Consider the following 13,777-nt stretch of genomic DNA (forward strand, 5'->3'; position numbering starts at 1 on the left):
CCCCCCCTGCTCCCTGTCCCCTGACTGCCCCCTCTCCCATCCAACCCCCCTCCCCCGGCCCTGGACCCCTTATCATGAGGCTCCTAGCAGCATGTTTGGCTCCGCGCAGAGCCAGACATGCTGCCCCGCGGGAGCGGGCAGCCCCGCCCCTCAGAGCGCTGCGCGCATGGCGGCATGGCTCCGGATGAGCGGGGGGCGTGTCTGCCTTCCCGCAGAGCCAAACACTGCCCCGCGGGAGTGCGCAGCCCCAGCCCCCAGAGCGCTGCACGCACAGCGGCATGGCTCCAGGGGAAGGTGGGGGAGGGGCCGGCGACTTGCTGTGCTCGGCCGGACCCCGCTGCTTGCCGCGCTGGGAGAGTGGGGCCATTTTCCCACCCCTGCATAAGGGTGTGCCTGGGCACACCCCCTGCGCACGCCTATGCAGCCAGCATTCCCTTCATTGTACTCTGGGGCACGTGAATCATAGCTTTGTTCACTACAATCCCCGGGATATAACTGAGCTTCTATTAATCATGAATGTACTATATGAAGTTTTTCTTCCTGCTTTTCTAAAGCTCTCCATGTTGTGACAGTGATTTAAAATGGTCATGGGTAAAATAAAGCTTTATACAAACATGTTGCAGCAGGAAGAATCTACTCTTCACTTCTGCTGTGGATGCACCAGTTCTGTATTTTCAAGGCAAAAAGCAGCAATTGTGGTGGGGTTATCTAATGTGCTTTTCTAACCCAACACCGCTTTATGTTCATGACAAAAGCAAGTAAAACCGCCAGTGGGCAAGTTTTTCTAGTAAATGTCCTTCTTAATAACTACATCGGGTTAGAAAATTCAGTGCAATCCGATCTATCTCCCTACCTACTGTGAACCCTACTGTAATTTATTTTAACTACCCACAAGCAAGAAAAATCTGTGAGCTAGATTTCATCAACACTGACTTGCTCAGTATTCACTGCATTTATCATTAAACTGTACTTAAAGGAGCATGTAACTAATTAAGAGCCCAAGATACCTTTGAAGCTGAATCATCTTGTAGTAAATGTCTTCCAATTTACTGATATGTTGTGTTTCAGAGTTGATCACAGTAGGTGTCACTCATTTATGTAAAAATATCTAAACATACAGACAAAATCCCCACCTGTTTATGCAGTAAGAAAGGAAACAAGTATAAAAGCAAACTGAGAGCAGCTGGGCATGCACATGGCATCGTGTGTTGGTTACCTTTCCTATGAGCCATACTTTTTATGGTGGTGGTTATGGTGATGTTATTATTCATTATTTGTATTACAGTACTGCCTACAGGCCCTAGTTGAGATCAGGACCCCATTGAACTCAGCACTGTACACACACACAGCCCCCAGCAGCAAAATGCTTACAGTCTAACTAGAGAGACACGGTGGGTGAGGTAATATCTTTTATTGGACCAAGTTCGGTTGATGAGAGAGACCAGCTTTCTTCTTCAGAAGAGAGCTCTGTGTAAGCTCGTCTCTCTCACCAATGATCCAATAAATGATATTACCTCACCCCCTTTGTGTCGCTAGTATCCTGGGACCGACACAGCTACATTAACACTGCATACAGTCTAAATAGAGCAGACAAAGGATGGGGGAAGGGGAGGAAACAGAGGGTCAGAAAAATGAAGTGACTTGCCCAAGGTCATATAGCAAGTGACCAGGAGCGCCATTTCAGATTTGGGGGGGAGGGGGCAACTTTAACCGTTATTCCTGGGGCTACTTAGGAGCCCTGTATCTAATTCCTTTATAAAAGAAAGAAAATTAAATAAATATTAGACCCACTCAGCTCTAATAACAACATGTTCTGACATCTCGTGGCAAGTCACTTAAGGGATACTGATTAGGTTTAAAATTTTAATGTATATTCTTACTTTATTACTAACTCCATGGAGAGAAAGACCCCGTCAGGACTCCTGGGTTCTATCCTAGCTCTGGGAGGAGAGCAGGGTCTAGTGGGTTATAGTGGGGAGCAGATACATCTGGGTTCTATATAAGAACATCAGACTGGCCCCCAATGGTCCATCTAGGCCAGTATCCTGTCTTTCAACAGTGGCCAATGCCAGGTGCTTCAGAGGGAATGAACAGAACAGGCAAGCATCAAGTTGCCCTGTTGCCCACTCCCAGCTTCTGGCAAACAGAGGCAACGGACAGGCAGAACATGGTGTTGGATCCCTGCCCACCCTGGCTAATAGCCATTGCTGGACCTATCCTCCATGAGCTTATCTAGTTCTTATTGGAACCCTGTTATAGTTTTGGTCTTCACAACATCCCCTGGCAAAGAGTTCCACATGTTGACTGTGAAGAAATACTTTTTTTGTTTTGTTTTAAATCTGCTGCCTATTAATTTCATTTGGTGACCCCTAGTTCTTGTGTTATGTGAAGGAGTAAATAATTCCTGATTCAATTTTTCCACACCAGTCATGATTTTGTAGACCTCTGTCATCCCCCCCTTAGTCATCTCTTTTCCAAGCTGAAAAGTCCCAGTCTTTTTAATACCTCCTCATACAGAAGGTGCTCTATATCCCTAATCATTTCTGTTGCCCTTCTCTGTACCTTTTTCAAATCCAATATATCTTTTTTGAGATGAGGTGACCGAATCTGCACGCACTATTCAATATGTTGGCATACCGTGGATTTATATAGAGGCAATATGATATTTTTCTCTTATTATCTATTCCTTTCCTAATGATTCCCAATTTTCTGTTAGCTTTTTAAATTGCCACTGCACATTGAGCAAATGTTTTCAGAGAACTATCCACAATGACTCCAAGCTCTCTTTATTGACAGGTTCAGCTAATTTAGTATGTATAGTTGGGATTATATTTTGTATGAATAGTTGGGATTATATTTTGCCAAGTGCATTACTTTGCATTTATCAACACTGAGTTTCTTCTGCCATTGTGATGCCCAGTCACCCAGTTTTGTGAGATCCCTTCGTAACTATTCGCAGTCTGCTTTGGATTTAACTATCTTGAGTAATTTTGTATCATCTGCAAATTTTATCACCTCACTGTGTACCCCTTTTTCCAGATCATTTATGAATATGTTGAATAGGACTGGTCCCAGTACAGACCCCTGAGGGACACCACTATTTACCTCTCTCCATTCTCACCTTTTATTCCTACCCTTTGTTTCCATGTCTAATGATCCTTAATTTACTTTAATGATAAGCCTTTTGTTATCTTAATCACCCTGCCTCTGTTTATAAACAAACTCTGTGCCCAAAGGCTGTGCTGCTCCCAGCTTTAGTACTCATCACATATCACACTCAAGCTGTTGCACTTAAGAGCTCTGTCTCAGGCTAGGGGGAGGGGGCTAGAGCCCTTCCCTGTCCCCCCCAAATGGCACCCCTGCAAGTGACCACTACAGCTGAGAATACATCTTAGGTCTCCTAAGTCTCTACTTCCCTGTCACTGGGCCACATTGCTTGTTGTTATGGATTTTAATTACATTACATTGGAACAGATGGCACGGTTTTAAAAAATAAAATGTATTGGTCTAAATGACAGTTGCAAAAGTGCCCAGCATACTAGATCCTACCATCAGTTCCCAGCCGGCTTCATCTCTGAAACGTAAGGGTATTGTTGTCCCTGTATTTCACACAATGGCTGGAAAACACACCACAAATTTCAGTTCATAAAGTATTTGTCAAACCTTTTGCCACCTCCCAGCCCCATGGCCACCAACACAGCAGGCAACAGTTCCTTGCTATGGGCATATCCTGCTTAAAAAGTCATCTTGCCTTTGAGAAGGGCAGGGGAAGAAAGATAACCAAAGCAAATGAAAGACCCACCAAGGTGAGTACTTGCCTTCTTGAGAGTGCCACAGGGGCCCATTTTGTCATTCCTCACTTCAATGTGCAGTTTGTAATCAATGCCTAAGCCAGTTTTTTTAGTTCTTCTTTCTTGTTAGAGCTTCACCACAGTCACATTGAGACTGGATTACTGTAGTGCGCTCTGCATGGAGCTCCACCAGCAGCCCATCTGAGAATTTCCGCCAGTGCAGAAAATGACTGCTTAGTTATTTAGCCAAGCTTTGTGTAGGGAATATATTATATTAGGTTCCGACACCTTCACTAGCTTCTAGTTCATGTCCACATGCAATTCAAGATGTTGGTTTGGCCCTATAAATCCCTAAATGGGTTGTGTCCTGCACACCTTAGAGATGGCCCTTCTCTTTATGTGAAGATACTGTAGCAGTTGAGATCAGCTGAGGTGCTAGAATTAACAGCTCATCAGTTTTAATCAGTGAGAAAGGGCTAGTGTGACAGGGTGAGTAGCCTTTGCTTTGGAACACAGGTGTGCCTCTTGGGCTGGCAGAGTCCAAGTTTGCTGACCTTCAGAGCATTACTCAAGGTTTATGTTTTTCCCCTAGCCTTCTGAGGAGTATGTGTGAGAAGAAGGAAAAAGTTCTTGGTCCCATGGGGCTGGCTTGTGGGAGAATGTTGGTACTAATTTTAGTGCAGTCTGTATTTTCAGGCAGAGTTTGTTTGTTTTTAGTCATTGTTCATATTGGACCAGGAGTGAGGAGTTGCTGCATGGTAGAAATGTAAATTGTATAGATACACTGTGCACGAGTACCATTTTTTATGCTCACTTATCCATTTTGCACAAGTAAAATGTGTATTTATTTATTTCAGGAACTCAAGTGTGGGTACTTAGGCACTTTTGAAAATGTTATCCTGAAAGGCCAAATTTTCTAATGTGGATGCCTAAGTCCCATTAAAAGTCAGAGACTTAGACTGCTGAGTCACTTAGGTGCTACTGGAAATTTTACCCATAATCCTTGCAGTGATGTTAAGCTAGTATTAAAACGGGACTGAAAACTGTTTTTAACAGTCACTTACATTGGTCTTCTATATTGCTGGTTTCACAAGCAATGTGCTTGATCAAAAGTCCAATAAAGTCAGTGGAAGGAGTTCCATTGACTTCAGTGAGCTATGAACCAGGTCTATGTCACTTGTCAACAAGCTGGCAGATGCTTCCATTTCAACAAAATTTCATTTCAAATACTTCTATACGTTCTATAAATAGAGAGAAATGTTTCTTCTCATGTGAACTTTTAGGCTGTTTGATTGGGTGAGCTGGGTGCATTTTTCTTTTAAAATCCCAAATTTTACCCTCTGTACTTGGATTTTAGAATTCCTGTACATAAATGGTTGGTATTTATAGCTTAATGGATGTCTGTTTAGACACTACACCATTGTGAACTCCTGCTTCCATTGAACATGAATTAGACAACAGCGCTCTAACATTACAGAAAAAGTACTTGTTGCTCGAGGAGTTTGATGCATGATTTAGTGCTTAAAAGAAACAAGTTAGAAACTCAGTAATGCTTTAAGGACACCTTTCATGGACTAAAATACAGCTATTAGCATGTTTATAAGAAAGCTTTTCACCTTATCCATGTGAGAGAAACCCATTTGAACATATTTTGTTACTTAAAATCCAACCTAGCATGTGTTTGTTGCTTGGAGTGGTGTGAAAACAAATGTGTGGGCATTGCAAAAATATAGGTTCTATTGCTAATCATATAACACATTCTTTAGGGTGAGGAAGCCAAAAACATTCCTGGCGAATCAGTAACAGAAGAACAGTTTACCGATGAAGAAGGCAACATCATCACAAGAAAAGTAATCATGAATTGCAGTTTCACTGTTCTGAGTCTTTGTATTCAAGTAACTACTCTTACCATGCTTTCTCCTTTTAGAATCAGGAAAGAAAATCGATACTTTTCATGTGTTGCTTCCTACAGGTCACCCGGAAAGTAATAAGACGTGTTGTTATCCCACATGAGAGAAAAGTTGGTGAAATGGTAATGGAGGGGGGCTACAAAGAAATAACAGTTGAGGAGGGTTGTGCTGACTATCTATAAAGCGCTACTAAAGGGCTGGAGGTTTGCAATTTAACATCAAGTCTTGGCAAAGAGAAGTGCTTGCATTGTTGACAAGCTGTGCATCTGGATGAAGGGCAAGGTTTTACCATTGTAATGTTTACTGATAGGGTTCACTTTCAGAAAGGTCTATTTTCATTGTGCTAGCAGCAAAAATCTTTTTCACACTAAGATATCGGGGATTGTTTGTATAAAACAGTCAGTGGTTTTGGTTTTAAATTTAGGACTGTGTCTGAATTCTCATCTTTGACCCCCCTCTCCCTCCCCCAAAATAAGTAGTTTCATATGTTTATTTTGGTTGTCTTTTAGCATTTTTATCCTGGACCTGATATGTGTTTTGTATCATTCCTTCACAAACAGAAAAAAGATTTACCTGTAGTGAACAGGGGACCTGATCCTGCAACCCCTTACTAACCTGAGTAATCCTTCAGTGGCACAGCTCATGTGATTAAGTGGTTTCAGAATTCAGCCTGCCATGAACATGTTTGGATTTTGGCAGTGTGGAGAAGAGAACATCAGGCCAAATCCCGAAATCCTTACTCAGGGCCAGCCTCTCTGGAGAATAGAAGGAAAATAGGGGTGCAAGTAGCTTCTGTCTTCCCATACAACCCCATGCAGGAGCCAGTTCCAACTTCACTTCTTGTATGCCCTGAAGCATAAGAACTGCTCTTTCTGTGTGACCTGTAGGGTGCAAGTCATCCCAAAGTGGCTAGGGTATTTATTTTTAGATAAATATTGGGTTATTTTTAATTAATGTAGAATAGCTTCAGTTCTAGGTCTTGTTAGGGCTGTGATTTGAATATCAGTTGACAAGACGTCAGAAAACTTGGCTCAATCAGTTTATTAAACATAGATAAATCAACCCAAACAGAGAGGATACCAACTCTGGGGAGCAGGCTTGCAATAATCGCAGCTTCAATTTTTCATCTGTGTTTATCCTAAAGTATGAACTTAATTTGACTTAATATAGTCTCCTTGTTTACAGCAAGTAGAAGGTTCACACCTTAACTCCCCTTTTCTTATCTAACTTCATACCTGTTTTTCAGGATACAAAGACATCAGTCCAAATCCTTCCTAACATATTGTATCCAGCACACAATAACATTCTGGATGTCTATATCCTGGATAGACCATAGAGCCATGAACTGTTTTCTACTAATGGCACCCAACACAGAATCCATATATAACATTCCTTAACAGAACATACATCATACTTCTGACAGATTCTGCACATACAAAGAACAAAGGCTGGAACAGTGTGACTATTAGTAGGTTACACAAAAAGGTTAGCATAGGTACAAAGAATTCTGCTCATGGTTCTACAACTTAACCTAAACACAATGCATTTTGGAAATATATATGACATTGGCTAATAGTCTGCTGTATTAAAAGGCAAGAATCTGTGACTAATGCTACAGTTCTGTCATGGAAGTCACAGATTCCGTGATTTCAAGAGATGTCTGCGAGTTCTTTGGCTTAATCTTCAGTCCCTCTCGGGCTTGGGCTTCAGCCGTGGGCAGTGGGCTCAGGCTTGGGCTTCAGCCCCAGGTGGCAGGGCAAGGGTGACCAGATAGCAAGTGTGAAAAATCGGGACACTTTTTTTTCCCCACAGGGTGGGAGGAGTATAGTTGCATATATAAGACAAAGCCCCTAATATTGGGATGTCTGATCACCCTAAGCGGGGCTCCGGCTTTGGCTTCAGCCCTGTGCGGTGGGGCTCTGGCTTCAGTCCACGTTTACTAGGCAATTTAAAAGCTTCTCTACCGATGCAGTGAAAACTGCATTACTGTGTGTATATTTCCGTGATTAAATTGTCTATTGCCCATGTCCTGTCCGTGACTTTTAATAAAAATACCCTTGACAAAATCGTAGCCTTATTTATGACACATGCACTGCTTGTCAGTTTCCTTGGCTTTATTTCTGCTGCTCTGCTTTGGTGAATTTTTTTGTTGGCTATTTTTCTTCCTTTACTAACCTATTCACTTTAAAGCACAGTTGTTATGAGACATCATAATAACTATGGTTTAAATTTTCAAAAGTGGCCACTAATTTTGAGTGCCCAACTAGGATGCCTATGGGTCTGATTTTTCCAGAAATGCTGAGCACCCACAAATCTAACGAAAGTCAATGGGAAGCTCAACCCTAGGTATTTCAAGTTTGGTACCAACAACGGAGGCATCCAAAATTAGTGTCTATTTTTGAAAATTTAAACCTGTGATTTCTACTTTTAGATGATATTTCCAGCCTGTTTTTGCAACTCAGCAGAGTGGTTAACTCTGAATTGTGTGTAACTTTGAAATGAAGTGTTGATGTGATTTAACTGCTTTTTACTTATCCTATTATAGCTACATGGGACCTGTTTGGAAAAGTTTTATAATTCCAAATGCTTTCTGCATATGTGTTAATGTGTGTATCTTTTCTTTAAAGCAGGGAGAAGGTTATAAGGTTAAGACAAAGAGAGAAGTCAGACATGTGGAGAAGAAGAGTTATTCATAACAGCAGAACACTGAACGGTCAGTTTGATAAATATCATTCCATTGTTTAGGCCTAGAGCAAATACAGTACTAGTGCACCAATTAGCACATTGTATAAACAATGAACTCTCTTCTACCGCTGCATCTGTTTTAAACTGGGAAGTCCAATATCAGGCCTGCATGCTGCAAATATGAACAAAATATGTGTATGTTATTTTTAAAAACTATTTGTAGGAGTAGAGTTCTAGGACACATACAGTTCACAATTAACAAAACTTCTGTTAATAAAATCAGACTTGAATGTGAGAAGTAACTGACTTGCATACAGTGTATGTATACATTTGTAATGTAAACAGTATATCTTGAGTGAAGCACTTCTTTCAGTCAGACACATGATCTGAGTGTTATGAAAGCCAATGTCCTTGTAAAATTCAGTAAAAAGTCTAAATATACATCAACAAATAATCCTTACCAAATGTTTCCTCTGAATTTTATGGATCTGCCCTTTACAATTATAACAAAACAGCTGATGATTTGTAGATGCTGCTGAAATAAAACCTATGCCAAATTTAAATGGTCATTATTGCAATTCCTCTGTATTACTTTGCTAATTATGAAACCAGCAGGATTATTTTGTCTAGAAATGTAGCAAACTTGATTATAAATGAAGAAAAGGACATTCTGTATGGTGCTTTGTTTTGCATCAAATGGCTGATGGTAGTCACAGCTTTATTCAATCAGGCCTTCCATTTTATGCATATACAGTACTAGGGTATTTTTATCCCTGAATTTTCCTTAGCTTTGTTTAGGGTATTTTTAATCCTTAAACCTACATCCCACAAGCAGTCTCTTTCCCTACACAGCCTGATACAGGATTGACTGTAGGGATACAGAATAGAATAAATAGCATCCGTAAAACTAATCCCAATGTCATTCTAAAGATAAGTTAGAATGAAGTCATCTCGCGATGGCCAGTGGTTCTCTGCAATGATTATAATATACCCAACCTGAGGTTCACTAGCTCTGGGGCTTGTTCCTGTGAGGTCCTGGACAATCTGGCTTCAGTTCAGAGAGGCATGTGCTGAATTTTTAAGAATGTGAATAGTTTCATTGATTTCAACAGGACTATACACATACTTAAAGTTCATCATGTACTTAAGTGCTGGATCAGGGCCAGAGCACTCAGGACTTCCCAGGATCCAGCCTCTGAAGAGCAAGCATCTCAAACCTGACTACAGTAGAACCTCAGAGTTATGAACACCTCGGGAGTGGAGGTTGTTCGTAACGCTGAACAGAATGTTATGGTTGTTCTTTCAAAAGTTTACAACTGAACATTGATTTAATACATCTTTGAAACTTTACTATGAAGAAGAAAAATGCAGCTTTCCCTTTATTTTTGTTGTTGTTTATGTTTAACACAGTGCTGTACTGTATTTGCTTTTGGGGGGGGGGGTGTTCTCTGCTGCTGCCTGATTGTGTACTTCCAGGTCCAAATGAGGTGTGTAGTTGACTGGCCAGTTCATAACGCTGAGGTTCTACTGTAGTCACTTTCTCTTGGCAGCCTAATAACCTGCTGCCAGCCCCCCAGGTCAGCCTAACACCATTTCTGAATTGAGGTGTTTATTTTGAAACATTCAAAGTATGGTAACAGAACTAATACCACTTCACAGTGTGTCTGCAGAATGTATTCATACAGTATTTAGGTACAAAGAAAATGAATGTTCTTAATGAAACCCTTTCTCACTTGTGGAGTTTTGGCTAACTTACCACTCTGTAGAAAGCAAGCCAAAGAGAAGGACTTGATTGTAGGAAAATGTGCCCCAGCTAAAAGGTCTGCTCCTATATATCTATCTAGGATCTAGGATTTTCCTGTATCTGTCATCCCTATCAACAGGCAGATTAGATCTGCATGACAGTTGTCCTTATACACCTAAAAAATCATGTCCTTGCCCCTGTTGAAACCAGTGGGAATATCAGGTTTAGAAGGAATGCAGGATCAAGCCCAATATTTCTTAAGCGGTATGGGATGCAGCAAGAACCCTTTAGTGTGTAAGTGTGATGCAATGCCATTGCCATAGGATGAATACATAGAATGGTGGGGGTATTCAATTTTAAATAAAATATTACCCTATAAAGCAACTCTTGCCTAATCCATCCTGACCTGCTTAGTGAGCTCTTCAGAAAACAAATCCACTCACATTTACTGTGAACTGTTATAGCTTTCCCACATGATTTCCAGTATGTAGTTGTTCCCAGCTAGAACCTGGCCACAAATTCAGGAAAAAATGAAAATGGCTCTCTACACAGAGGTGAATTATGGATGTGATCTGTGCCCTGTGTTAATGTTCCATAATGAAAAGCTTGCAACTAGATTAAGCAAAATAAAATGTTAAGACTTGAAAATTCAAACATTTAAATATTTTATTATGAACTCAAACTAGGTTCATTTTCACAGATGGTACGTTACCAGGGAATTTGGATCTGTCTTTGAGCAAAAACAGATGAAGAAAGGGACTGGTTTTGAGCAAAGATGGCTTTCACATCGAAAATATGCAAAAATGTATATTGTTTGCAAGTTTTTGAGGCAAAATGGCTTTTTCAACATTGAAAATAAAGCAAAATTTGAATTATGCATAGACATTAAATGCTGAAAATTTTCATGTGAAATTCTGTGAAATTAAAATTGTGACTTTCACTGAGATCTGCTTGTACCAGCAAGACTTAGACCTTGGGCTTTCAGAGCAAGGGGTAGATTTATGTAGGCAACATACATGGGTAAGGACACATTGTTTTACCATAAAAGGACAAAGAGAGTGCTCTCCTTTGGAATGTGCATGGACCTGTGACCTGATTTAATAAACAGGCATGTACATGCTAGTCTCTGAATCCCACAGTCAGTGTTTAAACAGAGCTTAGAAAGACAAACAAGCTTTTCTACATTAAGTTGCTAGGAAGAATGGTTGGCTTCTTTCAGTTCATGATGTGTTAACATGTTTTTATTGCATTTTTATCTGTCATTAATATGGGATTACAGCACTGTCATCAGCTGTGATGCACCTCCATTGCTCTTGTATGACAGATTTAACAAACTTCTTAGGTAGATGATAGTTACTATCACTATATGCAGAACTTTATGACCATTTTCAAATAGGCAAGAGAACATGAATTGCATTTCTTTCATATCCATACTATTCTTATCCACCAAATTAAGCCACATGGTGATATGTCCATTTAATTCCTAGTCTAATCACACTTCCATTGCATGTAGCCTCATAAAGTCTGATTCTACGTGCCTTTTTCTCCTAGTCAGTGGGAGTTCTGAATGTGCAATGAGTGTGGGATCTGGGCCATAATGTGGATGATTGCCACACACAGAAAAGTGATGATATTGGAGTTGCACTGTCATTCTGGAAATGTTGCTATCTCTGCTAGCATATATTACTCAGACATTTTTGAAAAGCTGTTAACTTCTTCATCGTAATTCAATGTATTGTGTTCCAAACATTTTGTAACCCACTTCATCAGGAGCATACCATATGCTGACAGACTTATACCTTCATACTGGAAATTCAACTAACTTCATTAAAAACTGCCTTATTTAACTTTTTTTTACAGCATACCATAAGATTCATTAGACTTTTTTTGTATTGCAAAAATGTATGAAAATGATTCTGAAGAGATATTCTGAAACCATTTTGTGCTGTCTTTTTTTCACAGGATTGTGTGCTTTTACTGCCAGTATTCTAGACAGACACTATGGAAGAAAAATCAACAGGAATTAAACATTCACTGATACAAGTGTGCGTGTGTTTGCTGCTTCCACACATTAACCGCATGGTTTTTATGCAAAAAAAACAAAAAAAATTTAATTTAGCATGAGCCAATTTACAGAGCATGGAAATTCACTTTCATTCACAGGATTGGAGAGTGTGCAATTAACAATGCAGTGTATATACAAGATTGCCATGCTGTTAACAGCTTTATTTCAAGCAATTTGATGTCATCATAAAAGAAATAAATTCCTGTGGTCAGAGGGACATAAGAAGATGAAATGGTTAAAACATGGAAAGACACTAAAATTACTAAATCCACAACAGCTCGCCTTATTTTTCTTGGACCCAAACTGTCAGGGTATAAAACACTATTTGTTTCTTTTTTAAACATCAATAGTTTTGCTGTAAATAAATAACACTGTATAAATTCTAACAGAAAATAGAATAAATGTTGATAAGGCACTGCCTCTTAGATCACAAACAGAATATTGCAAATGCATCAAACAGAATAGGTGTCTCAAATGGCTACACCTACAAGGATATTCTGGGTGTATCTTCACAGATTCTTGTATATTAGCAATTATAATGTTTGTATATGCAAAAGTGCTAGCTTGATTTTAAAAAAATCTTTAAAATCTGCTGCAAATTTAAATGATTCCCAAAATGAGGAATTCTGTAGTTCTGTGAAAACTTTTCTTCAGAGTACTAATATTTTGATGCATGTGTTTCACCTTATTTTGATTAAATCTTTTCCAGTTTTGCAAACACTATACTGCAACATGATAAATAGGATTTTATCTGTAAACACAAAGCCCTTCATCTAATATTTGTTGCTGTTGCCAATTTTTCAATGAAATGACCTAACAACATACCATATACAGTAGTTGTATTATGGGGAGGGGGGTGCTATCTGTTCTCGCTTTATAATGGGGGTAATGCTTGCAGCTTTAGAACTGGGTTGGTGCTCTTATAAAGCACAAGTTTGGGATATTTTAAAATGAACCGAAGAGAAATTATTAGCTAATAGACTGGCAGCACGCTGTAAAATTATTACTGTATTGTGTACTGGCTATAAGATGTAGAATCTTTCAGTAAGCCAATCATCTGTAATCATTCTAGCAGTGTAATATTAGGTTGTTAAGGCTGCTGTGTTTTAAAGGGCATTTTTATTTGGGTTTTGGTGAAATACTTTAATTTGTTGATTATATTCATATGAAAACAACATTCATTGATAATAGCTCTAATTACGTATGTATGAAAACAACATACACTGGATGATCTAGCTGATTATTTAAGCATAAAATAAATTGTGTTAAAACTCTTCAATAATGTGTATTTTGCAGTATTATTATACCTTTTAAAATCATGTCTTCAGAATGCCAACCATTAATTATCCCAGCCCTTTTCACTTCTGTCCCACTCAGTTTGCTTTAAATTAAATAAATAAATAAATAAATTAATGGAGATATCCCATCTCCTAGAACTGGAAGGGAGCTTGAAAGGTCATTGAGTCCAGCCCCCTGCCTTCACTAGCAGGACCACTGATTTTGCCACTGATCCCTAAGTGGCCCCCTCCAGGATTGAACTCACAACCCTGGGTTTAGCAAGCTAATGAGCTATCCCTCCCCC

At 39.6% G+C, this 13,777-nt stretch overlaps 1 protein-coding gene across 2 annotated transcripts in view; it reads left to right on the forward strand.

Moving 5' to 3' along the window:
* Positions 1-13,474, forward strand: part of ANK3 (ankyrin 3) — a 387,324-nt gene extending 373,850 nt beyond the window's left edge. For both annotated transcript variants that reach the window (XM_026651166.2, XM_026651165.1), the window contains 2 exons: positions 8,329-8,414; positions 12,093-13,474. In XM_026651166.2, coding sequence (XP_026506951.1) covers positions 8,329-8,397 — 69 coding nt within the window. In that variant the 3' untranslated portion in view covers positions 8,398-8,414; positions 12,093-13,474. The remainder of the gene's footprint in view (positions 1-8,328; positions 8,415-12,092) is intronic.
* Positions 13,475-13,777: the final 303 nt, after the last annotated feature.

The sequence above is a fragment of the Terrapene carolina genome, unplaced genomic scaffold, assembly GCF_002925995.2.
Source record: "Terrapene carolina triunguis isolate 2854851 unplaced genomic scaffold, T_m_triunguis-2.0 Scaffold95, whole genome shotgun sequence".
NCBI classification, from domain to species: domain Eukaryota; kingdom Metazoa; phylum Chordata; order Testudines; family Emydidae; genus Terrapene; species Terrapene triunguis.